This window comes from Lynx rufus, unplaced genomic scaffold (assembly GCF_022079265.1).
Source record: "Lynx rufus isolate CCGP_SWC_20201006 ecotype Redwood Valley unplaced genomic scaffold, mLynRuf1.p SCAF_18, whole genome shotgun sequence".
In the NCBI taxonomy this organism is placed as follows: Eukaryota; Metazoa; Chordata; class Mammalia; order Carnivora; family Felidae; genus Lynx; species Lynx rufus.
The window spans coordinates 2354618-2380522 of record NW_025814832.1 but is presented as its reverse complement, the minus strand read 5'-3'; the positions used below and the strand labels follow the sequence as shown (position 1 = coordinate 2380522).

The 25905-nt window shown below is 41.9% G+C and overlaps 1 protein-coding gene across 2 annotated transcripts; it reads right to left on the bottom strand.

The window, feature by feature from the left end:
• Window positions 1-25905, bottom strand: CRK (CRK proto-oncogene, adaptor protein). 2 transcript variants are annotated; one of them, XM_047080642.1, is made up of 3 exons: window positions 25537-25904; window positions 14798-15333; window positions 1-2659 (listed from the first exon to the last, which is right to left on the bottom strand). In XM_047080642.1, exons 1-3 carry the CDS (start codon window positions 25775-25777, stop codon window positions 2522-2524), a joined length of 915 nt encoding a protein of 304 aa, XP_046936598.1. In that variant the 5' UTR covers window positions 25778-25904; the 3' UTR covers window positions 1-2521. The 2 variants fall into 2 exon arrangements, with proteins under 2 accessions (XP_046936598.1, XP_046936599.1); XM_047080643.1 differs by having other exon boundaries at window positions 2566-2659; window positions 14968-15333; window positions 25537-25905.

The window sequence follows — 25905 nt, the reverse complement described above, 5'->3', positions numbered from 1 at the left end:
TTACTTTCTTCAAAAGATCACCAAGCCAAACATTTGGCCATATTTTTATTTACTACATATACTATAAACATATACAATACATGCTACAAAAAAACATTTTTTTTAAAATTTAACTGTCAAGAAAGTGTATAGTGTTATAATACAATGGCACATGTTCATATTTTATTTCAAATTGGTTTGCTGACCACCCATTTCAAACCATTAATAGTGAAATGTTACTTAAGGATAATTAAAAATTATCTATTTGCATTATTAACAATAAACAATTCCAACAAATTAATAAGAATTAACCACGTCAAATATTAGTATCCAAAAACTGGGCTTTTGCAGAAATGATTATATAAAATATAGCAGCCAATTACAGTTTACTTGCTCTGTGACAATGTACATATGCACTTGAATAGGATTCTAGCATTTGCTTTTGGAAGATACTTTTTAGAAGTCCTTTGATTTAAGGTCTAACAACTGACACACCCAGCCAAATCCAACCCAACAGTTCATATAATGGCTTCAGACAACTGATCAAACTGATCATTGAGAAATTCTTATGATTTGGGTAGAGTTGAATGTTCCACTAATATTACATATGATGAAAAGAGACATATCCAAGCCAATATCAAAGTCAAAGGCAAAAGAAAATACAAACATTCAAATCAGTTTATGACAAGGTTTTTCTACAAGTATTTTAGATGTCATACTTTCAGGAAAACAAGATTTAATTTAATGCGTATTTGGATTTGGATTTTACAGTATCTATGCTCTAACTGAAAATTTAAGAGTAGTCAGATGGAATTAAGTCTAGTATTGCAAATATGTTCATTTAACATTATTGAGCACCCACTACGTGCATTGCACTGTGCTAACTTTTAAAAGTTGAGTATTAATATATTTATCAAGCATTACCTTAGTGTGAGGTAAAAATAAATTAGCGTCAACTCATTAGTTTGCTTGTGGTATGTAATCCTGTGTCAGCTGGCTTCCCTGTGCCGTATGAGCTTCTGCACACCCCTCATTCACTCACACAAACATCTGCACACCGACTATGCCAGGCATTGTGCTAGTCACTGGGATACCATGATTTGGTATAGTTCAAAGAATGCATATTAATCATTAACCTATGTAGAAACAATGAGAAAGATACATTACTTTTCTAAAATGAGGCCCAAAGCAAAATATAAGGTGTTTCTATGGGTCATACCACACCATAGACCAGTAAGTGCCTTTCTAGACTGGGAACTAACTTTTAAGGTTTCATATTGTAGTCTAAATAGCCTAGATCATTTTTGGTCTCAGAAGTCAATTCTTTGGAGCACCTGACCCCACATAAACCTTCCATACTTGAAAGGATTTGTAAACTAAACTGGAACACAAAGAAAAAGAGCCAAAAATGAAGGCAGTTGATAACGTAATGCACTTCAAGCACTATTCTGGCCATGTAAAATGAATACTACATAATTCATGATTGGTTCAAATGTTTTTAAAAGCGCTAACCATACCCCAAACTCATGTAATTTTAATCTGACTTGTATACAAGTTGCACATAAAGCAAAGGGCAGAATTTGGCCCTACAACCCTCTATGGAATATTCTAAGTGATTGGTCCTTCCACTCCAAGCAAGTAGAAGCTAAGAATTTCAGAGAGTTCCCTAATAGGATACTGGCACTCAGAAGAAATGGCCCTACTGGATCCCATTAGCCAGGAGTCTGTTTAGTTGTGGTAGCAGTGTGAACCTATGACCCCTTGAGGGAAGGCAGAAAGCTGGGAGTTTGGGTGTCCACTCAGTGAATCCAATACTGGCTTAAAGCTATGCACTGAATAAAGTGCTCTGCACATCCTGCTTGTCATCTGGAATGAAAAATACTTTTCTCAAGAATGAACCTATTTGTAGGTTTAGGGGAAAAGAATGACAAGGATTTAAAGAATCCCAAGAAAAAGTATGAAGCATTGACTAGGAAGGAAGACAAATGCCTCTAGTAGTGTCCTCAGAAATCTCAGGATCTGAACTGTCAGAATGAGTCACACAGTGGTCATGTTCTATAAATGAAAAAGCAATCCCACTGGGTACTTCCTATTCACACGGTGCAATATTACTTCATGGGGGTGGAAGGGAACAGTCTATTGCCATTTGCTAGCATGGTTTCAAAATGAAAACAAAACCATTGAGTAAATCAGGGTAAGCAGTGTCCAATAGTCCTCTCCTGTCCATCAGTTTTCCACAGGTTGATCTGCACTGCCTGAGGGAAAGGAGGCAAAATACCCATCCCTTCTGATACACTCAGGCATGGCTGCTATCGCTTAAAATTGCCAATTCAGAAGTTAACACACGAGCCCTCCAGTTTCGTACCCTGAATATGGTAAATGAGACTAGAGATGGAGTAGTTCAGTCTAAAAAAGATCACAGGTAACAGAATGCTTATATAAACTAGACTGCTTTGACGTCTGTAAGAAAATCGTATAGATGACAATTGGAAAAAAAAAAAAAAGATTGTTCCCATCTGTCAGCAAAACTGTTGAGCTATACTCAGCTGAAGTCCTCATCAGGATTCTGTTGATCCAGCAGACGGACATGTGTGAATGGGAAGTGACCTCGTTTGCCATTACACTCCCCTTCCCACTGACCACTCACATTAATCTTCGTAACCTTTACCAGCTCACCGACCTGCAGGAGGAGAATAAGGAAAGCGCTTTATTTCCAGTTATGAATGCAAACTGAAAAACTCCATTCTCTGGTTAGGCATACCCTGCCCACGTGATTGCTCTAGGGCTGACATTATAGAAATGGCTATTTGCTGCCTCCCAAGCCCCAGCCACCAGACTGATTACTTGTGGTTAGTGCAGGCAGAAGGAAGAAGTGATTTTAGCAGTGCAGAAAAACACAGAGTACAGAAAATAGAAAGGGCCCTAAAAAATGACACTTTTTGGAAATTTTAATCATCTCTGGAAGAAAAATCCCAACCAGAATGAGCCGGTATTCTTTTTTCTGGTACCCACTGCCCTTAGATTCCTGCTTGCCCCCCAGGCCATGGCCTAGGAGGAGAGATCCCCCACCCCTACTGGCATACAAGCAGCAGCACAATCCCTCAACCCACTGGTGTATACATATCACTACCTACTAGTGCTTGCAGAGAAGATAATCATGGAAATCAACTTCATCTGGTCCCAGAAAATGAAGTGTTCTATCACCTTCCTATCAAGGCAAGGCTTTTCCCACTTGGGCAGGTATAGGCCAAAACTCCAAATTCCATCAGCTCCCTGCAAAGTCCCCATCTTCTTCATCAAGCTCTACTTGGCAGGCCACTGCCTGCCAGCTCTCCACCCCCACCTTACCATGTACTAACAGACCTTGTTGCTCCTTCAATGCCACTTGGTACCTATTCATTAAGGAGACATTACGTTTTCGTTTCTGTTATGAAAAACCTTACTTTGCAACATCAACTATAAAGTTTTGACAATCTAGGATATACGTCTATTCTCCTATAAAACTTAAGACAAAATCAGTCTGATGAATGGATTCATCCTGTGGCAAAATATTGAACAAATGGTGAGATCAGGCCCCATATGACACTGGACTAAAGAGTTCTGAGCATACAAGAAGTTTCTAAGCATAACTGTTCATTTGGTTTTATTAAGTTAATAGCTACTATTTACTGAACTTTCATTAAGTACTGTAGAGGATTTTTTTTTTTTTAAGTAAGCTCCAAGATACAACATGGGGTTTGAACTCACAACCCTGAGATCAAGTATCACATGCTCTACTGACTGAGCCAGCCAGGCACCCCTACTGTACAAAATATTTTATATACACTATTTTGTAGTCCTTATAATAACCTTGTAAAACAGGAATTTTTCATTTTATAGATGATAAAACTGAGGTTCAGAGCAATTACAGGATATACCTGAGGTCACATAGCCAGGAGCAGGGCTGGGATTTGAGCCCAGAAGTATTGGCTCCAAAGCCAATTAATTTATGCTCTTTCTACCATAGCAGGAACTTTCAAATTATGCTCCCACGACCTTCAGGATTCCCTAAGAATGTCTGTAGGTCAACCACTTGCTTAAGTGAACTCCTGTTTAGGACCAGAGCCTTCTGCAAAACCAGCTTGATCTTACAGAAGAACAGATTGTCTACTGGTCTGTCTATAATTTCCTGAAGAACTATCTGAGAACTACAGAGGCCTAAGGTGGTTGTGGGGACCATAGGGTGCGGGAAAAAAGGAAGACAGAAACTAGAGAATATCTGAGAAAAAGGGATAAAATATAAGGGTGAGAAAAGGCAGCAGTGTAGTCTGCTGATGTTGTAAAGATTGAGGCTGATGGTTTAAGGGGAGAAGAAAAGATGCTGCACGTCCATTCTTGCATCCACATGCACAATGCAGTCCCTACAAGGCTGCTAGCACCAGGGTTCTTTATTCCAAGCAATCTTTGAATTCAAAGTTCCTGATGTCCAAGCAAGCCAACCATGACAAGTCAAGATGTTCCTATAGCCCCCAATCACACCACTAGCCTCTTGCTATGCTAAGGTCAATTATATCGAGTGTAGGACTTCTTTTCCCCATCTTAGTATTTATTTGTATTTTCTACTAAAACACTCATGTTGTGCTAAGTGCTATTCTGGTAGCTAGACATAGGATAATAGACCTTAGGGGATGTGTACACTCATGTCAAAAGTCTAAATTGCCACTCACATTAAGTTCCCCTCCAGATGGGGACAAGGGGCCAGTTTGAGAAGTTGGTTTGACAGGGTGCCCGGCTGGCTCAGTCAGTAGAGCATGTGACTATTGATCTCGGGGTAGTGAATTCAAGCCCCATGTTGGGTGAAGCGCTTACTTGGCATTGGGGGGTGGGGGGAAGCTAGTTTGACAATATCTAACACCCCTAACAGCTGTCATATCTGAATCCATCATTTTACTGATATTAAAAACCCACAAGAGACATGAGGAAACATTCTGGAGTGTTGGAAATGTTTTATACTTTCATGTGGGTGGTTATCACATAGGTGAATACACATGTAAAACTCCAAGCTGTATACTCAGGATCAGTACCTTTTACCAAATGATTTCATATATTTTTTTCTCCTAACCCCACTCCCTCAAATGATTTCATATTTAAATGAAAAGATGAAAATTTGTTATATTTTACCCGCATTTTCTGGGTTTTTTAGAAGATGGTTCTTCAGGGTATACCCTTAAGTCCACCACTCTACCTGATAGCAAAATCTAGGTTTATTTTATTCATTTTGTTTCAAGTTTGTTTATTTTATTTTGAGAGAGAGCAAGTGGGGGAGGGGCAGAGAGAGAAAGAGAGAATCTCAAACAGACCCCATGCTGTCAAGCACGGAGCCCAATGCAGGGCTTGAACCCACACACCCTGAGATCATGACCTGAGCCAAAACTAAGTCAGATGCTTAACCAACTGAGCCACCCATGCACCCCCAAAATCTAGATTTATTTTTTTTTTGTTTTTGTTTTTTTTTCAACGTTTATTTATTTTTGGGACAGAGAGAGACAGAGCATGAACAGGGGAGGGGCAGAGAGAGAGGGAGACACAGAATCGGAAACAGGCTCCAGGCTCTGAGCCATCAGCCCAGAGCCCGACGCGGGGCTCGAACTCCCGGACCGCGAGATCGTGACCTGGCTGAAGTCGGACGCTTAACCGACTGCGCCACCCAGGCGCCCCCAAAATCTAGATTTAAACACTTTTCTCTCAATGTTACATTGTCTTTATTTTTAAGCATTCAACATGCTATCTCAAATCGCATCCCACAGAGCTCTGAGAAGTGAAGGACAGGTTGAAATGTGGACTAGCCCAGCCTCTTGCTTTTATCAGTACCACAGAAACACAACAGCTGCTCCACAAGCAGGACAGAACCTGCTGACCTGCCCTCAGACTCTTCTTCTTTCAGAGGTCAAACGGAGAAACATTGCAAGATGGTACTGGTAGGGGTGAGGGGTGGATTCTGTACAGATTAGACCTTGGGACACACCAGAGCCATCTCTAACGCACATGGTGTCTTGGCTCTACCCTACAGAGGCTCTGGAAAACCACACCATATTCTGAAATCCAAAACCTTTTTTTTATAGTTGATCAGGTTCTTGGCAGAGAGGTCCAAACATCAGGGAGTGAAACAAAGGCTATGGCACAACTCTAAAACAATTCTAACATTTTTTTTTTAAATTCTGATTTAAGTGGATAAAAGAGAAAAATTGTAAGCAGTCAATTGGGCTAATTAACCTGTCCAAAGTGGCCTTTAAGTACAAGTACTTCGAGGAAGATCTTATCAAATTAAATAACCCTTTGTACCCTATGGAGTTTTTCTACTGCAATATTCAAAGCCCATGGGGATTCCTAGGGTCAAGAAAAGGCAAACCCCAAGGGCAACACGACTATCCTTAGATCACATGAGGCCCTAGTACTTCCGTAGTCTGGAAGAATAGGTGGCTGTCAAGCCTGGAGGATGCAGGCTGGGGGAGCTCAGAAGGTGCCAGGGCAGTCTGAAAACACGGGCTACGCTAAGTGCAGTTCTTCCTCCAAATCAGAAACAACACGAGAATTCACGTTTCTCCTCCTGTTAGGCAACAACTCACTAAAGCATAATTTCCAAGGCCACGCCAAGGAGGATGAGGGGGACGGATATGGGTTCAAGCTTGGCATGCTATTCCAAAGACAAAGAAAGCAAAACAGAGTACTTGCTCCAGAATTGCTATAATCTTAAGATACAAAGGAATGTACTAATCAGTAAGTGCAGTAATAACTGTGTTCTAACACTACTGATTTCAAAATTCAAGTTATAGATGGAAAAAACCCTAATTTGCCTATCAATGAATAAGAAAGACTTTATAAAGGATTTGAAACACGAGACAGTTAACCTTTCTTTTTGAGGCAGACTTCATCACCACCCTGTAAAGGAGAGACAGTGATGATTCTTTCACTGAGGTACTGTTCTATTGTCCAGTCAGTTCTCCTGATCCTAGGTCATGAACTTAGACACAAGCCTGCAAGTAAATCATGGCATCATCTATAAAGAGGACTGAATGTGGTTACTTCAGTGTTTTCACTCCTAGGGAATTTGATGAATACTGGTTTCTTCCCTAGCTCTGTGTAGTTCCCAAGGTAAATCACAATTTTGGTACACATGAGTCAGATCTACAATTGGTCCAGGAGCAAATGACTACCCAATCGATATTCACCAGTGAGTTTCCATTATAGTGAGAAAAATACTGGAACCCAATTAGCATTAATTTTTGGTACTCGCTAAATAGAGGAGACATCAGGGAACTGTGTGATCTCCTTCCTTTGCTGGTGTAACTCCAGGTGACTACTTTTCTAGTTTCGGTCCCTACTATCTAACAGGAAAGGCATCAACAATCACCAGTGTTCCTTTGATGCTGACTTGCTGTAGGATTCCAGTGAGATCTGACAGAAAACACATACAAATTCATATAAATAGAACCAGAGAAAAGTACGTACAGAGATGGAATACAGAGGCCTTGTCTTCAAACATTTTTGAACACACCAAGAACACATTTAGTAAATACTTCCAGATTTGGCTGGAGGAGAACAAAAGTTAAGAAAACGACAGCAATCTAAGACAGGGGTCAGCAAGCTACAGTCTATGAGCCAAATCCAGCTTGCTCCCTGTTTCTGTAAACAGTTCTCTCAGAACACAGCAAACTCATCTGTTGTTTTGTCTATGGCTGCTTTCTTGCTACAATGACAGTTGAGTGGTTGTGACAGAAAGCGTATGGTCTGATAAGCCCTTTACTGAAAAAGTTTGCAGATCTCTGATCTAAGGGAATAGGTAATATTTAGGGTACATCTACAGTCTTGCAAATCAATGGAAACAACTGCAGACAGTTCGGCCTTAAAGATTCACTTGCCTCAGAGATGGACTGAAATTGCCATGGGCTATATTGGTAGAAAGTGGCAGGTCTTTGAGATTTAACTGGTAGGCTTCTGGATGAAAAGAAAAAGCATCTCAACAAATCCTGGAAAATAGGTCTCATCCTAATTCTAGTCCAAGTCAGAACAGATCTTCTCTAGCTCCACAGCCGATACTACCTAAAACTAAGTTCCCTATCCCCCTGGTACAAGTTGGGGAGGTAACCACATATACTAGATACATTTTTAGCTAAATGTAAAGAATTTTCTTTTTTTTTTTTTCTTTTTTCTTTTTAAAGTTTATTTATTTTGAGGGGGAGAGGGAAGAGGTGCAGAGAGACAGGGAAAGAAAGACAGGAAGAGAGAAAATCCCAAGCAGGCTCTGTGCTGTCAGCTTGATCCTATAAACTATAAGATCATGACCTGACCAGAAATTAAGAATCAGATGCTTAACTGACTGAGCCACCCAGGCGCTCCTCTTCTTTTCTCTCCCTTAAGGATTCTATTTTTAAGTAATCTCTAGACCCAACGTGGGGCTCAAACTCACAACTCCAAGATAAAGAGCTTCATGTTCAACCAACTCAGCCAGCCAGGCCCCCCATGGATTTTCTAAAAACCAACACAATGGACTAGACCTAAGGTTCCCAAACTGTAGTGTCAGAGACAGGCATTGCAGCAAATTCAGAGGGTGCCGCGACACAGTTAAAGTTTTGAGGGAAACAGCAATACTTGACATCTATTATGCCATGTGAACTACTAGCTCAAGGCAGCTGACAATTTCTACACTAGACTGCACAACATTCCTTTCAAAGATGTCATCTCTGGGGCGCCTGGGTGGCGCAGTCGGTTAAGCGTCCGACTTCAGCCAGGTCACGATCTCGCGGTCCGTGAGTTCGAGCCCCACGTCGGGCTCTGGGCTGATGGCTCGGAGCCTGGAGCCTGTTTCCGATTCTGTGTCTCCCTCTCTCTCTGCCCCTCCCCCGTTCATGCTCTGTCTCTCTCTGTCCCAAAAATAAATAAAAACGTTGAAAAAAAAAAAATTAAAAAAAAAAAAAAAAGATGTCATCTCTTTGCAAAACCAGGTGGCAGCAAGCTACAATAAAAAACAAGCACCTCATGAAATAAGTGTGGAACAAGAAACAAGAATGGCAGTGTTCTAAATGATCTCAAGGTTTGGAAACAATATGGCATCTAATAGATGTACACGTCTTTTTTTTTTTTTTTGATTTTTTTTTTTAATGTTCTTACTTCGTTTTGAGAGAGAGAGTGAGAAAGAGAATGAGCAAGGGAGGGGCAGAGAGAGAGGGAGGCAGAGAGAGGATCTGAAGTAGGCTCTGCACTAACAGACAGCCCAATGCAGGGCTTGAACCCACGAACTGTGAGATAATGACCTGAGCCAAAGTTGGATGCTTAACCGATTGAGCCACCCAGGTACCCCTAGATGTACATGTCTTAATAGTTAAGTAATTGCAGTTATTTGAGATTAAAATTAAAATATTGTTTTTTTGGGGAGCCTGGGTGGCTCAACTGGTTAAGTGTCCGACTCTTGGTTTCAGCTCAGGTCATGACCTCACGGTTTGTGAGTTCAAGCCCCACATCAGGCTCCAGGCTGACGGTGCAGACCCTGCTTGGGATTCTCTCTCTCCATCTCTCTCTGCCCTTCCCCCGCTCTCTCTCTCAAAAATAAACTTAAAATTTTTTTTCTTAAATATTGTTTTCTTTCCACTATGTTTATTATTTTTCAAATGGGTACTAAGTTATTAGGATATAAAATTTTAACCTATCTACTAAAGAAATGCAACTGTCATGTATTTCTTTTGGCCTGGGACACTGTGAAATGTTACTGAGACACTATAGGTGCTACGAACCAAGAAAGTTTGGAACCTCTGGACTATACTTCTGTGTTGACAGCAAGTTCCCCAAAAGTAGAGATATCCAAGCAGATGTTTAAAAAATCACCTGTGAAGATACCAGAAGATCTGCCTTTAATGTCTGAGAGGCTAGATTAGTTTACCTCCAAAAGTCTTTTCCAACTGAGATTCTATGAGCTGAAATAAAGGTAATGTCCAAGAAGAATGGAAAGAAGAGGAAAAGTAGACATCTGTCTCAATAAGCAATACAGAAATCTGTAATTACAATTCCAGGAAAAGACAAACCAAACTGACACAGCAAGAACCTGCCACTCGTGTTCTTACACTTTCCGATCTCAATTTTTTTTTTTCTAACACAGGGAAAGTTTAAAAACTTAGGTTTCGGGGCGCCTGGGTGGCTCAGTCGGTTGGGCGGCTGACTTCGGCTCAGGTCATGATCTCGCGGTCCGTGAGTTTGAGCCCCGCGTCGGGCTCTGTGCTGACAGCTCAGAGCCTGGAGCCTGTTTCAGATTCTGTGTCTCCCTCTCTCTGACCCTCCCCCGTTCATGCTCTGTCTCTGTCTCAAAAATAAATAAACGTAAAAAAAAAATTTTTTTTTAAATAATAATAAAATAAAAACAAATAAAAAACTTAGGTTTCATAGAGTTCCACATGGGGAGATAGAGTTGGTGTAGCCACTAATGCATATAATCTGGGACCCAAAGCACATTTACTCCTTTCCTATCTGTGCCCTGAGGAACAGGTCCAAGTCTAAGAATATCTGAGAAGCTCCTTGATTACTCTCAAGTCTTATCATCTATCAAAGGCAAAATGCCAGGTTGAATCAGAGAATGAAAGTTACGTGATTAGTACACTTAAAGATAATTTGATTATTTTCGACAGTCTATAGAGGCATCAAATTAACTTTAACATCTGCAATTCACAAATTTAAGAATCATCCTATTCCAGCTCCCAAGGAACCATTACACAAAAATCTAAGAACAAAAATTAAAGGTGCCACTGCACTACCCTAATGTTATTTCCAGTATCTCTCCTTTAAAACACTCTGCATATTTGTATGTTTAAAATCTCAGGAGCTCCAGAATGGAACAGAAGGTATCTGATTTAGTTATATTCCCCCCAGATATGACCAACTGACCCACAGAACTATAGTGGGCAGAGGAATACCCTTACTTTGGTGGTTAGCTGGAATCAATCCCTACTTTCCAAAGCCTTCAACCTTACTAGAGAAATCTGGTGCATAGCAAAAGAGAAAATATCTAATAATTTTCCAGTTGAGGACTGTGGTCAGAATAAATGTACTACTGCAGAAAAATTCCATCTTTAAGGTGAGGGCAGGTGGTTTGTGAACGCTGTTTTTTAAATTTATGTTTTTAGGGGCGCCTGGGTGGCGCAGTCGGTTAAGCGTCCGACTTCAGCCAGGTCACGATCTCACGGTCCGTGAGTTCGAGCCCCGCGTCAGGCTCTGGGCTGATGGCTCAGAGCCTGGAGCCTGTTTCCGATTCTGTGTCTCCCTCTGTCTCTGCCCCTCCCCCGTTCATGCTCTGTCTCTCTCTGTCCCAAAAATAAATAAACGTTGAAAAAAAAAATTTTTTTAAAATTTATGTTTTTAAGTACAGAAATCCTTTCTTCAAAGAAAATCTTAGAGAGATCCAAATATGTAACACAGTTAAAAACAGTTGCTTTGGTTGAAGCCAGAGCCCTGCATCCTTCGATTCCCCCTCTCACTACGTACCTCTTGGGACTCTTATGACACTGAGAAGCAGTCTGAACACTGCTGGTCTAGGGGCGCCTGGGTGGCTCAGTCAGTTAAGTGTCCAACTTTGGCTCAGGTTATGATCTCGCAGTGCGTGAGTTCAAGGCCCACATCCAGCTCTGTGCTGACAGCTCAGAGCCTAGAGTCTGCTTCAGATTGTGTCTCCCTCTCTCTCTGCACCTCCCCCACTCACGTTCTGTCTCTCTCAAAAATAAATAAACATTAAAAAAAATTTATGAAGGGGCGCCTGGGTGACTCAGTTAATTGAGCATCTGACTTTGGCTCAGGTCATGATCTTGCAGTCTGTGAGTTTGAGGCTCATGTCAGGCTCTGTGCTGACAGCTCAGAGCCTGGAGCCTGCTTCAGATTCTGTGTCTCCTATTCTCTCTGCCCCTCCCCCTGCTCGCTCTCTCTTAAACATAAACAAACTTAAAAAAAAACTTATGAAGACTGCTGGTCTAATACAGTATCTCTAGGGCCCTACCAATTCTAAAATGCAAGGATTCTAATTTATCAATTTCAAGTTAAATGTAAAACTGCACTAAAATGTACCTCACTGGTCTACAGATCTTGATTTCTAGTGGGTCATATATAGCAATGAATGTTTTACTTTATTTTGTTTTTATTAAACCAGAATGCTAAGGTCAGAACACCACAGCCTCCTACTCTTATCTCCCAGCCTCACCTCAACAGGGACAAGGCATCAGCTTATAAAAAACTAGACATGGGAAAGGAGAACTGTAGACAACTGTCTATGATACAGCTGTACTGTACTGAGAGCACAACTATCCTTGCATACAGTACAAGTGAGGATATGCTGTCAGTGAAATCACACAAAACCTACATTGAGAAGGGCAGTGGCACTGTTAAAAAACAAAAAGAATCAGAGATTAGATTGGGCATGGTAGAAAAGGTACCACATGAGATCTGGGTTCATTATAGCTCTACCTCCAATTAGTCTGAACAATCCAATCTGTCTAAACATCAGTTCTTTTTATATAACAGATAAAGATATCTAAGGTCCTTTCCAGCTCTAAAATTGTATGATGCTAAACTGACACTGTGTTTTTAAGCACATGAGGTATTTTGAAGCTATTACTGTGGGGTATTGAACTTGAAAGAGGCCATCTTCGGCAATCAATATATGTGGCTTAAAACCAGTATCTGACCAAAAAACAAAACTTACTGAAATCAGACATTATTTTCTTTCCTTCTTTTTTTTTTTTTCATAAATTATTTTCTACTTAGTTATTCACAAGATTTATGTTTCATAGTAGGGAGAGCAACTCAACCACTTTGAGCACTAAAATCTCTTAGTCAAGGCAGGCATCATTAAAAACAATTCTCTTGGGGAGCCTGGGTGGCTCAGTTGGCTAAGCGTCCAATTCTTGATTTCAGCTCAGGTCATGATCTCATGGTTCAGGGCTCAAGCCCCACATTGGGCTCTGAGCTGACAGCATAGGGCCTGCTTGGGATTTTCTCACTCCCTTCTCTCGCTCTCTGCCTCTCCCCCACTGTCATTCTCACAAAATTAAAAAAAACAACAACACTTCATTAAAAAGAAATCTCTTTCAAGAAAGGAAATGCAGGGGCACCTGGGTGGCTCAGTAGGTAGAAGGTCTGACTATTGATTTTGGCTCAGGTCATGACCCCAGGGTAGTGGGATCAAGCTCTGCATCAGGCTCCATACCAAGCATGGAGCCTGCTTAAAAGTCTCTCTCTCTCTCCCTCTCCCTCTCTCTCTCTCTCTGTCTCTCTCTCTCTCAAATGAATGAATGAATGGAAATGCAAGAGCGCCTGGCTGGCTTAGTCAGTAGAGCATGTGACTCTTGGTCTTGGGGTTGTGAGTTTGAGCCCCGAGTTGGGTACTAAGATTACTTTAAAGAAAAAAAAAAAAAGGAAATGCAAATGGAAACAAAAGTACTGTGATAATTATTCTTTCCAGGGTCTTGGCTGGCTTGTTTCATGAATGCTATTTTCATACTCCAGCCCAGTGCTAACAAGGTCTGCAGTAAATGTCAAGAGTTACATCTGTCATGTATGTGCCCAGCATCATGCTGTATGTCCAGACTCAAAGTGGGAAAAAGTGGTGTGCTCTAGATAACACACATTCGTTTCTCGCCAAAGCAGAAACACAATACTTTTAACTCACAGCACAATCTCAAAAAACAAGCACTTTAAAAATACATTTTTCAGTAAAATCTGTATGACTCAGCTAACCCTCTTTGCATTCACTATTCAGAATGTAAAAGAAAAATTTCAAATCCAGTATGATCAGAGACTGATTCAAATAAAACCTAGCTTATTCTATAGGCTAACACTTCTAAGCAGCTCTTACTCCTCAGTGTATGAACATAACCCAAAGAAAACAGCATTTAGAGATTTCAGTTTATAAGAACACACTTTGGCCCCTTCTCTGCTAGTCAGTACTCACATAACTTCAGTCTGTGCTTATGAAAGGTAGCTCCTTGCTTAAATTCACATTCTATCGTAAGCTCTGAAAGACAGGAGAGCATACCACTTTTGTACAAGCTTTTACACTAAACCACTAGCTCTGCATAACTCAGAAAGGCAGGGAGACAAAGCTATGAGTGCTAAAGAGAGGAATAAAAGAATAAACACAATGCAATGGTTGGCCAGAGGAGATGGGCTACCAAGATTAACTATTCACCAGTAAAAGGCAAGAATTTATTCCTCAGGAGGAACTGGCTTCCCGCCCGTCAAAGGTACCGAACAACAAAAGCCAAGTAAACCTGCTGCTCCTTGGAGTGTATGCTTTTAGGTACATATCTCTTCTCCCCTGTACTATGCTACACTGTTCCTCCTGAATTCTTACTTTATGAACACAATTAGTCAATGCTAAGGAACCCCATGCCCTCTAAAGTAAAAACATTATGGTTTTGTGGGAAAACTCCATTTAAGTACTTTAATAGAGCCCATCTTATTATTTTCAACACCGATAAACAGAAAGAATCAGATTAGAATGCAGATGAGAAAAAAATATTTTAGGTTAATTCCTGTGAATTTAGGCGGAGTTAAAGAGGTCAAAGTATGTTTAGTAGATCAATAAGAACATTCAGTTATACAATTTCAAGCTTACTCATTTCAAAATAGGTTTTCTACAAAAAAAGAGAAAACCCAACATTAAATGCCAAAATCAGTACTTAATGATTCGACATCTACAACATCACAATGCTGGTGCTTGTATTCAGCATTCCTATAAAGCTCTAAGAGGTCTGAAAGGGAGACCCTGTAGCAGATCTCTTCTTTCTACATTTTGCACATTATGTACCTCCAAAGCCAAGGCTGTCTTGTCGTAGGCATTAGGGACTCGCTTCTGGATTACCCTGGCATAAATGGGCCCATTCTGGAGGTTAGGGAGCGGAGTGTTGACGCTGGGTTGGGCATAGGGCCCAGGCTCCGGCCCACCCAGTGGCTGTGGGTGGGAACCCTCCTGGTTACCTCCAATCAGAGCCGATACTGAGGCGGAGGCAGGTCTATACTTCTCCACGTAAGGGACTGGAATCATCCCCCTCTTGCCTTCGCTGTCCTCCGCATTCCACCACTGCTCTTCAGGCTTATCCCGGATTCTCAGGATGTCTCCTTTCTTAAAGGGAAGATCTTCTTCATCATTCCCATTAAAGTCAAAGAGGGCTCGCACATACTCAGCCTCCTCCTGCCTGAGAATCACTCCACTACCCTGCCTGGATTTGGAAACTGGTTCTATCAACGTTGTAGTGTCCAAATAATGTATTTTGTAGAATTCCAGTAAAGCAGGCAATGAATCAAACTCTTGATCTCCTATTCGGAGTCTGGAGGGGCTCACCCCTGGAAAAAAAAACAGAGCAGGCTATTATTTAAAGATGTATTACACAGGATATGAAATGCAGATTTTAAGCATTTCCCAAACACATTTAGTCAGTAATCAGAAAAAAAAAAAATAAATAAAGTCTAGAAAAGATAATCCCATCTCCTTATGGTAAACTGAAATACTCTGTAGCTAAAACATACCCTCAAAAGATGCCCAGCACCACCTGCAGCAGAAAAGGAAGGAAGGTCATAAGAGACCAGACCAGTCGGGGCATACTCTCATACTGGATAAAAGACAAAGCAACATGGAGACTTTGTTCATTTTCCCAAAATGTTCTGTGCTATCCCATTTACAGAGTAGCATAAGGCTTAACGTTTTGTTAAAATCTTCTTTTCAACCTCAGGAAATGTAGCAACTCTCCTTTTCCACAGGTCTCAGCAGCTTTTCCAAGAAGAGGTGGGGAGAACTTGCTATTTATCTATACCAGGCTCATACATTCCTTCTCTTCACATTTAGAATGTACAATTGCTAAGAAAAGGTTGTTTTTTGGTTTTTTTAAGTGAGCTCTGTGCCCAATGTGGGGCTCAAATTTATGACCCTGAGATCAAGAGTCACATGCTCTACTGACTGAGCCAGCCAGGCAGGCACTATCTCTTTAAAAATTGTTTTTTCATTTAATCTACTTTTTAGAAAGAGAGAGGGAGAGAGAGAGCACGTGCATGTGGGGGGGAAGGGCAGGGAGAGACAAACAGAAAGAGAATCCCACGCAGGCTCCACACTTGGCACAGAGCCTGATGCTGGGCTCGATCCCACAACCCTGGGTTGAGCTGGATGCTCAACCAACTGAGCCACCCAGGTACCCCAAGACTATCTTTTTAAATCTATGATTGCTGATTCCAATTTCATTTCTGACAGCCAAAAAAAAAAAAAAAAAAGAAGAATCTTAATCAGGCAAAAGAATCAAGGAGCCTATAAAAAGAAACTAAAAAGCTGCTTAAAAATCAATTCCTAATGTCTTCATTGAAATAAAACATGCAAACAGTATTGTTCCCTTTGAGGCAAACAGGTCACGAAAAAAAGTAAATAAGGATGCTTGAAAAAATAAAGAAGCATTAAAATTCTCAACCTCTAGGGGTACCTGGCTTGCTCACTCACAGCACATGACTCCTGATCTCAGGATTGTGAGTTCCAGTCCCATGTTGGGTGTAGAAATTACTTAAAATCTTTTAAAAAATAAAAATAAAATTCTCAACCTCTGAGGACATCCTGAGGGTCAAGGAGAAAATGCATTAGGAATCTTTAAAATTCATATGATGCAAAGAGGTGTATGGCCCTAGACATACAGGGCATACTTCAGAATGTATTCCCTCTCAGGGCGCCTGGGTGGCTCAGTCGGTTGGGCTGCCAGCTTCGGCTCAGGTCATGATCTCGTGGCCCGTGGGTTCGGCCCCACGTCGGGCTCTGTGCTGACAGCTCAGAGCCTGGAGCCTGCTTCAGACTCTGTGTCTCCCTCTCTCTCTGGCCCTCCCCCATTTGCGCTCTGTCTCTATCTCTCAAGGGTGAATAAATGTTAAAAAAAAAAAAAAAAAAGAATGTATTCCCTTTATCCTGAGATTCTAGAATTGAATAAATTAACATAGTATCAGTTCAAATGAGAAACAAAGTTTCTAGTAAGGAGCACCTCTAACTTACACTCTGCTAAGTGCCAAAATATCAAATTGTCTTCATTGGATTTTTAACCTTTGGCTTCCTGATAAAGTAATAAATAACTCTATAGAAAACTGGATTTTGTGGAGGTTGGATTTTTTTTTTTCAATCAGCCTTAACCTACAGGCACTCAGCATTGAGTTATAACATCCCAGATTTAAAAAAAATTAATGTTCATTCATTTTTGAGGAGAGAGAGACAAGAGTGCCAGCGGGAGGAGGGGCAGAGAGAGAGAGGGAGATACAGATTCTGAAGCAGGCTCCAGGCTGAGCTGTCAGCACAGAGCCCAAAGCAGGGATCAAACTCACGAACTGTGAGATCATGACCTGATCCGAAGTTGGACACTTAACGACAGGTGCCCACAACCTCCCAGATTTTAATATAGATCTGTGTGTATGTGTGTGTCATAAATTTATACAGGTTTTCATAGCCAGGTTGCTATAAAGTTTTATATCTTGCCTTTTCTCATACTATGAAAAACATTTTATTTTATATAATAAAAACTTTCTCTCTTTTCAAGAACATGACTTTTAATAGCTACAAAGCATTCCCCAGGCGCCTGGGTGGCTCAGTCCCTTAAGCTTCTGGCTCTGATCTCAGCTCAGATCTTGATCTGCATCATCACTTCAAGCTCCACATTGGGCTCCATACTGGGCATGGAGCCTTCTTAAAAATAAATAAATTGAGGTGCTTGGGTGGTTCACTCAGTTGGCATCTGATTCTTGATTTCAGCTCAGGTCATGATCTCATGGTTCATTAGTTTGAGCCCTACATTAGGATATGCACTGACAGTGCAGAGCGTGCTTGGGATTCTCCTCTCTTTCTGTCCCTCCCCAGCTCATGCACACACATGCATTCTCTCTCTGAAAAATAAACACCAAAATAAATCAAATAGGGGTGTCTGGGTGCCTCAGTTGGTTAAGCATCTGACTCTTGGTTTCGGTTCAGGTCATGAACTCACGGTTTGTGGATGGAGCCCTGCATCTGGCTCTGCGCTTAACAGTGCGAAGTCTGCTTAGGATTCTCTCTCTCCCTCTCAGCCCCTCCCCTGCTCACACGCTCCCTCTTTGAAAATAAACTTTAAAAATAAATAAATACAGATAATGGAATAAATGCTGATAATGGATTTAAAAAATAAAAATTAAAAAAATGAAGTATTCCCAACTTTTTGCTAGTGAAAATGCTACTACAAGCAATTTTTTAAATTTATTTTCTTTTGAGAGAGACAGAGTGTAAGCAGGGGAGGGGCAGAGAGAGGGAGAGGAAGAATCCCAAGCAGGCTCCTCGTGGTCAGTACTCAGAGCCTGATTCGGGGCTCGAACCCACAAAACAATGAGATCATGACCTGAGCCAAAACCAAGAGTTGGATGCTTAACCAACTGAGCCACCCAGGTGCCCCTATTGTGAGCATTTTTTTTCTTAACTATTAATGAACTTTTTTCTCATTACTTCCTTAGGATAGATTCCTTGAAATGCAATGGCTGGAGCAAAGGGTAAGAACATTAAAGTTTAGGGGTGTCTGGATGGCTCAGTTGGTTAAGCTATCCAATTCTTGATTTCAGCTCAGGTCATGCATGATCTTGTGGTTGTGAGAGCCCCATGTCTGTGGAGCCTGCTTGGGATTCTCTCTCCTTCTCTCCCTTGCACACATGTGCTCTCCCTCAAAAAAAAAAAAAAAAAGAAAAAAGAAAAAAGAAAAAACCATTAAGGTTTATGTTGCCAAATTGCCCTCCAAAAAATCTGTACAATTTTACACTCCCACCAGTGGTTTATGAGTTCCCACTTCCCCCATACTCTTGCCAAAACAGCATTTAAAAAATCACTGCCAATTTAATGAGAAACGTGATCTCTTTTTAAATATCATCTTTGATTATTTGGTGTTTTTCAAGTTTACTATTTGTACTTGTTTGGGGAAGGTTACTTGTTCAAGTCCTTTGTTAAGGGAAAATGGTCAATTTCTGCTCTCCACTCCAAGAACACTGGTCCACCATCTAAAAGCCATAGTGATTAATATGGTGAAATAGCAATATTGCGGTAGCTCAGAAGTATAAATTAATTTGCATTCTAAAAGAAATGAGACCCAATTATTCTGTTGTTAGAAATCACTTCTAGAATGACCAGAAAAAGTACATTTAAAATTCAGTAGTGAGGAGAAGTGAAGATAAACTTTGGAAGTTAACCTGAAGTCCTCAATACAGAATGAGTTCTGATGAATTAATGCCTTCCCTTTTTACATAAATGAATGAATGAAGAGCTGTAAGCTAAACAAGCTGTAAGCTAAAACAAGTTAATAGCCCACATTCAGTAATGCTGTCTCTCCAACTCAAGATGCTGAAATAGATGTCCAGACCCAGGACTACATATCTATGGAGAACACTTAGCAGGCACAATCATGATAGTTCTGAGTGTTGAACTAGAAAGAGAATTTTGGTTATGAATACACCAGAGCACGGTGGTGCTATATTTTGGAGTTTCTCTTCACTAAAGGGGATCAATGAAGGGGAACTGTTCTTATTTAAGTCTGGTAGGCAGGGAGACACATGGTCATTCTGCCTATCACCACTAGGCTAATTAAGTGATCCTTTAGACCTGCATAACTGTTAAGGATTGGGTCAGTGTGAGCTCCAAGGAAACCTACTTAGCACTGCCTGCTCAAGAAAGCCTTCAGGGCTGAGTGGTAGGGAGAACTCTCACACCAGCAGAGTATCCATGGCTTAGAAAATGGTCCTAATGACACCTGGGGAGGAAAGTTTCCTTGCTCGAGTTTATACAACTACATGCCAAGGTGCAACAGCCAAATGGATTTCACTAGTTGCCTTTTTGGGACAGTGGTTCGAAGATGGTATATACTCAATAAATGTTAGATATTATTAATGAACAAAACTCTGAAGTGAGGTAAAGAAGTAAAATGAAAGTCTGTTCCCAGCTTTGAGAAGCTCACAGCATAACTGGGGATGTAAAGGCGTACACAGTGTAACCAAAGCAGTGTATCGCAGGAAGACATTATTTCCCCCCTGCTTCCACTTTTTTTTTTAATTTGTAAATGTTTTATTTTTGAGAGAGAGAGAGAGAGAGAGAGAGAGAGCACACAAGCAGGGGGAGGGGCAGAGAGAGAGGGACACACAGAATTTGAAACCGACTCTAGGCTCTGAGCTGTCAGCAGAGCCCAACCAGGGCTCGAACTCACAACTGCGAGATCATGACCTGAACCAAAGTCGGACGCTTAACTTACTGAGCTATCCAGGCGCCCCACTTCCTGCTTTCACTCTGAAGGGGAGATGTGTTCTTACAAAAAACAGTAGCAACATCAAACTGTGTTCTTAGATACAACAAAATCATGATGAAAGATTTGATCATGCCTGAACATTTCCAGGGCACTCTTTTCACTCTAAAAAGGAAAGTAACCACTCCCTGTTATCCATTGTTATAGTTCCTCCATTACTGTAGTAGCCCAAATAAAATGTGTTTTGTGTTTGTGTTTCTTTGGGGGAAAAGAGTTTAGAAGAACAAATAAGACCACAAAACCAATTCCCTTAGAAAGATCGCTGGGAGAATTCTGAAAGGAAAAACTGGCAGCTCCTCTGCCATAAACATAAAGGTAGGAAGCTGTTCATTTCTTCTTCAATTGCTACATGGTGTGAAGTGGGCCCACTATGACTTCTTTCTTGGCTTGGCTTGGCAACCCCAGCAGTCACAGAAATATAAGCAAAACACCAAGGGAAATCTCAGATATTCCTTACTCATAAATTTTTTTCTCTTCTAATGACACTATAATAATACCACAAGAAGAATGCCTGTTTTTGTGTACTGCTGAAGCAATCAGATTATATAGACTATCAAGTTTCATCGATCCAAACTCCAGAGGAAGGGAAGGGAAGGGAAGGGAAGAGAACAAAGGTAAGTCTCAGATAAACCCAAACCTCATTACAGCTGTGTGTTCTGGTTCCTTTTCCCTAGTCCATCTCCTTCCAACCACAAAGAGCCAAAGGCAGGAAATAGAAGGGCGGGAAAGGAAGGAGATACAGTCAGTCTAGAGAAAAGAACCAATGACAAGGTTCTCATTGCTGGAGCTTGGAAAACCTCACTGATTTGTTCTACCTAAACCTGCGCTGGTATTCTGAACATGCAGTTATGAACACACACGTTCAGAAATCACAATCAATGCAAGCAATTAGATATTCTTTTGGTTTCTGTACATGCTCAACTCATTACTTCTAAGCATTTTAGCCCTTGGGTTACATCAGTTTTTACAACACGACTCCCTGAAGGTTATATGGACACCCAAGAGCTCTGTGGGCTATGACAGGCAAGGTCACTTCTGACGTGGGTACCACCTCAGCAGCTCCATTATCATCCTCTCCTTGATCTCACAGCACTTCCTTTTTCCCTTTCCCTTTCCTTAATTCCCACTCCTTCTCTTCTGCTTATGATATTTATAGAAATTGCTTACACACACCCCACCACCTGTCTAATACAAAGGGATAAAAAGGCTGCTGACTTCCATCTGAGAAGGTTTCCTAAAGAGGTATCAAATGTCTGGTCTCCTAAGCAAACAGAACTTTCTAAAAATGGTAGCTATTAGCTATCAGCCTGGTACTTTGCAGACTCAGACTGATTGGGTTTGATGAATTCTGGCTCTGCCATTTACTAGCTGTATGAGCTGTTATTTAACTTCTCATGGGGCCAAACACCTACTTTATTACAACAAAGTTCCTAAAAGTAGCTGGTACCTTACAGGTGCTTAATAAAAAGCAAATTCAGCTTAATACCCTGCCCAAACTTCTGAATTCCTTTAGAAATTTCCAATTAATCCCAAACCCAAAGTCCACTATACTGTTTCCCAGAAAATGTTCTACAGAATCTCAAATGCTTCTCAAAAAGTCTTGTGGTCAAATATGTTTGAAAAACCCAGTATCCAATACCTACTAATTTCACATAAGCATAGTAAAGGCTTAGAGAAGTCCTCTAGTAAATAAACCTACTTCCTTTTACCATGGAATCCTTTTCTTGTAAAACGTGGAAGTAACTCACTGAAGAACTTCCCCCCAGAACCACTGGATGGATGGATGCTCTGTAACTGACGAATAAAACCTGAGGACCAGGTTTCAGGACCGCAAAGACCAGGTAAACAAATGAAACATAGATGGTGGATGAACAAAAAAAGGAGCAGTGGGTGATGAGCAGTCCCACAAGATCTCTAAAGTGGCTTAGTGCAACACCACGTTGAAGAGGCAGCACAAACAATAACCACCTTAGCTTCTGCCCCTCCCCCCTCAAAAGGAGGCAAGCTTTTATGCTCCCTTCATCCACTAGAGCAACAGGTAGAAGGCTCTGAGTTAAGCAGGTAACAACAGGTGTCTTCTTTATTTCCACGTCCTGGATCCAAGGTCCTTTTCACACTTCTTGATGCACCCCATTCCCCTCCACCCAGGCACCTGCCAGTGTCCACCAATCCACACTGTGCCTACCTGTGAGCCTCTCAAAGCTGACAGTTTTCAATTTGGCTTCAAGTCCTGCTCTCCCAACCTCATAAGACTAATATATCTAATACTTACTGAGTACTTACCATACGCTGGCCCCATTCACAAGTATTTAATATACTAAACTCATTTAATCCTCACAACATAGTGAGGTATCATACTCTATGAGGTATTACTATTTCCCCCTTCTTTACAGATGGGGAAACAGACAGAAGTTAAAGAACTTGCCCAAAGTTATATAAGTAGTAAGTGGCAGGTAAGAAAGATTCAAATCCAAGCTCCAGAGCTCAAACTTATAACTACTCTCCCAGGTCACACTTACTCAGTTTTGTTGACTGTCTACTGATCAAGGTCTAGTAATACCTCATTGTCTGAAGAAGAAACGTGTGAATCAGTGATTGCAAAGCCTTCCCAAGAGGTCAACCTTGAAGTCTAACCTGACCAGGTATGACCAGCAGACCTGACCAAACCTTGCCTTATGGCCCTGAGGCATAAGGCAGGTTGCTCCCAGACTACGGCAGCCTATGGAGGCTGAACAGCTAAGTTAAACATAGGTTCACGGGAAAAGGTTGAGAATACCTGTTCCATCCTATCCCTATGACTCTAAACACTAAGCCATTCTATACAATTTCTACCTATGTATTATGTCCAGAAAATATGGTATATAATCCTACGTAAAAAGCTCATTTTTCATGTTCAAATTACCAAATAAGGATTTTTAAAGCTTCATCATTGACTTTTAGATGGCAGACGTGTATTATCTAAATGCTAAAGCTAGTTTCTTCTTGTCATCCTTTCCTTTTGGTCTTTAAATAGAACCTGTAACCCCAGGACAGAGACAGAAGTGTTGAATCCTCTATGTGTATGGTTGAGATCTTAAAAGGAAAGAGAAAGAAGTACAGTATAATAATGTAAACTCTCTGGTCAGAATTCGAAGGTTCAAATTCTGGCTCAGTCATTTACTAGTTATGTGACCTTGGGCAAATTACTGAATCTTTAACTCTGTTTCCTCAGCTATAAAATGGAAAAAAAAATATTTTTTTGTTAAAATGAAAACACTTTAATAAATAGAAATCATAGTACTTTCTCCTCAGATTGTTATAGACAGAGAATGAAATAAAGCACAGAAAGTACTCAGCAAAGTACTTGGCATAGAATAACCAGTCAATAAATGTTAGCTAATACCGTGCATGCTTTTCTAAAACTCAAGAATTCCTGTGTAGTTTCAAAAGAAAATAGCTTGATGGGGGAGGGGGAGAACAAAGATTAAGTAATCTTTATAAAGACAGCAACTCAATCAATTGCTCTACGTGGAAAAAGTGGGCATGTTACCAGAAACAAGAATTACCACAATGCCCATGAATGTTCCACACCCCATCTACAAACCTTGGCAATCTTCACCTTCTCTCTTGGGACAAGCATGTGAACTCGTATCTGTTATGACAAGGTGGAGCTCAATATCAAGGTAAGTGCAGAGATACAAAGTCGTAACACCAAGGTGTGGAGAAAGCTCAAACTAACAAACCTTCCTGCTGCCATTCCCAAATTTTGCAAAACAGATACACAAACAAAAAGGTTGAAAATTAAGCTTTGGAGACAGTTTGACATCATATTACTGCATTGTAATGCAAAAACCTAGATACCAAGAAGGTGGTAAAAGGTAGAATATATCTGGTTTAGGGCAAATTTATGTTACATCAATATTCCTGTCTCATGTTATGCTATTAAACCAAAGAGACTGAGAAGGACTTAGGCATTGGTATGTGTTAGCAACAAAGAGACGGACTATCCTATCTCCCCATTTCTGGCCAGAGTGAATAAATCTAAATTAGGACTACCTAATTTGCAAGTCTGCAAAGCCTGGCTCAGGAGCTTCCTAATTCACTGAGACTGGCCCAGAGCTTGCCTCAACTGGTCAGGAGGAAACTGCTTCAATTTGGGAACAAGGAGAAAGACAAAGCCTCTCCGTGCTGTGACACAGATGATGGTAAGAGGATAGTAACCTCAGAATTACTCTGCACCTCACAAATCTCAAGTACTGAGTGCATAAATCTCGTTAACATTCTCCAAAGACATTGATAAGACAGTCACGTCTCAATGATCCTTGCTAAGGAAAACCTAGGTCACAGCCCCCAAGTCACTGAGAAAGGAGAGGCCCTGACTTACAAGACTGACAATGTTTAAGTCCAATGAAATTGCAAGGTCCATTCACTTTGAAGGAAAAGATGGTTTCCACTGGCTTATTTCCTGGGGGGAGGGGGGGCAATGTCCTCCCCCAAATACCTTGAAAACTAGAACCCGTCATTGTGGAGAACAGTCTCTGGACGCTAAGATCTCTCGGACACTATCAGCTGGGCATCAACTTGTTCTGGGCTGATCACAGAGGGCTTACTTCTATCACCAAGGCACTTAGCTCACCACCTTCGTCCTCTGTGGGGGAAGAGGGCAGTAAAAGTATTTTGGAAAAATGCCCAAGAAAGGAAAAAGCTGACCGGTTTCCTGAGGGTGTCTCCATCCCTCCCGGCTAGTATGTGGTGACTTCCTACCAAAGGCCAGCAGGGGAGAATAGCTCTCCAAACCAAACCCGGCTCTCTAACACTACAGGAAATGTTTCAAGCCTAAAAAGCCACTTGTAGGATTATCGGATTCATTCTGGGAACCGGTGCCAAGTGATGCCCCCGCAGTGCCAACATCCCCCTCAGCTCTTTGTCCCCACGTTGCCCGGCCCTGCCCTTGTGCCTGGCCCCGCCGCTAGCCCCACCCTGGGGCCGAAGCAGTTCCCCTTCCCCCGGGCTGTCCTCCCAAGTCACACCCAGAGGCCTGGGTCAGCGGCTCCTCCTCTCCCCACCCCCCAACACACGCCCGCTAGTCGGTGGGAACGAGCCCGGGCACCAGGCTGCCCCCCTGCCATGGTCGCTCCAGCCCTCTGCCCGTGTCCCTCGTGGAGGTCAGCTCGCGAGGAGCAGCCAGCCAGGCTGGGGAGTTCCGCGGCCCTCACCCCCGCCCCGGGCCTCCCGTCCCGTCTGTCCTCACCGGGCGGAGGCTGGGCGGGCGACGGTGGCACGGGCGGGCGCGGGCCGCTGCTGTTGATGATGTAGTGGGAGACGCGCGAGTTCTCGGAGACGCTGAGCACATAGTCCCCGGGGCTGGTGCTCGAGTCCCGCACCAGAAACACCCCGTGCCGCTGGCCCTGCAACAGCGCCACCGCCTCCTGCCGGCTCAGCCGCCCCCAGTACCAGCTACTCCGCTCCTCCGAGTCGAAGTTGCCCGCCATGGCCGCCTCCGCGCCTATACGCTGGGCCGCCGCCGCCGCCGCGCGCGCGCCCCTCTTGCCCCGGCGCCCGCCGCCCAGCGGACCGGCTCCGGTCTCAGCCTCACAGCAGCGCCTGAAATGGCGGCGGC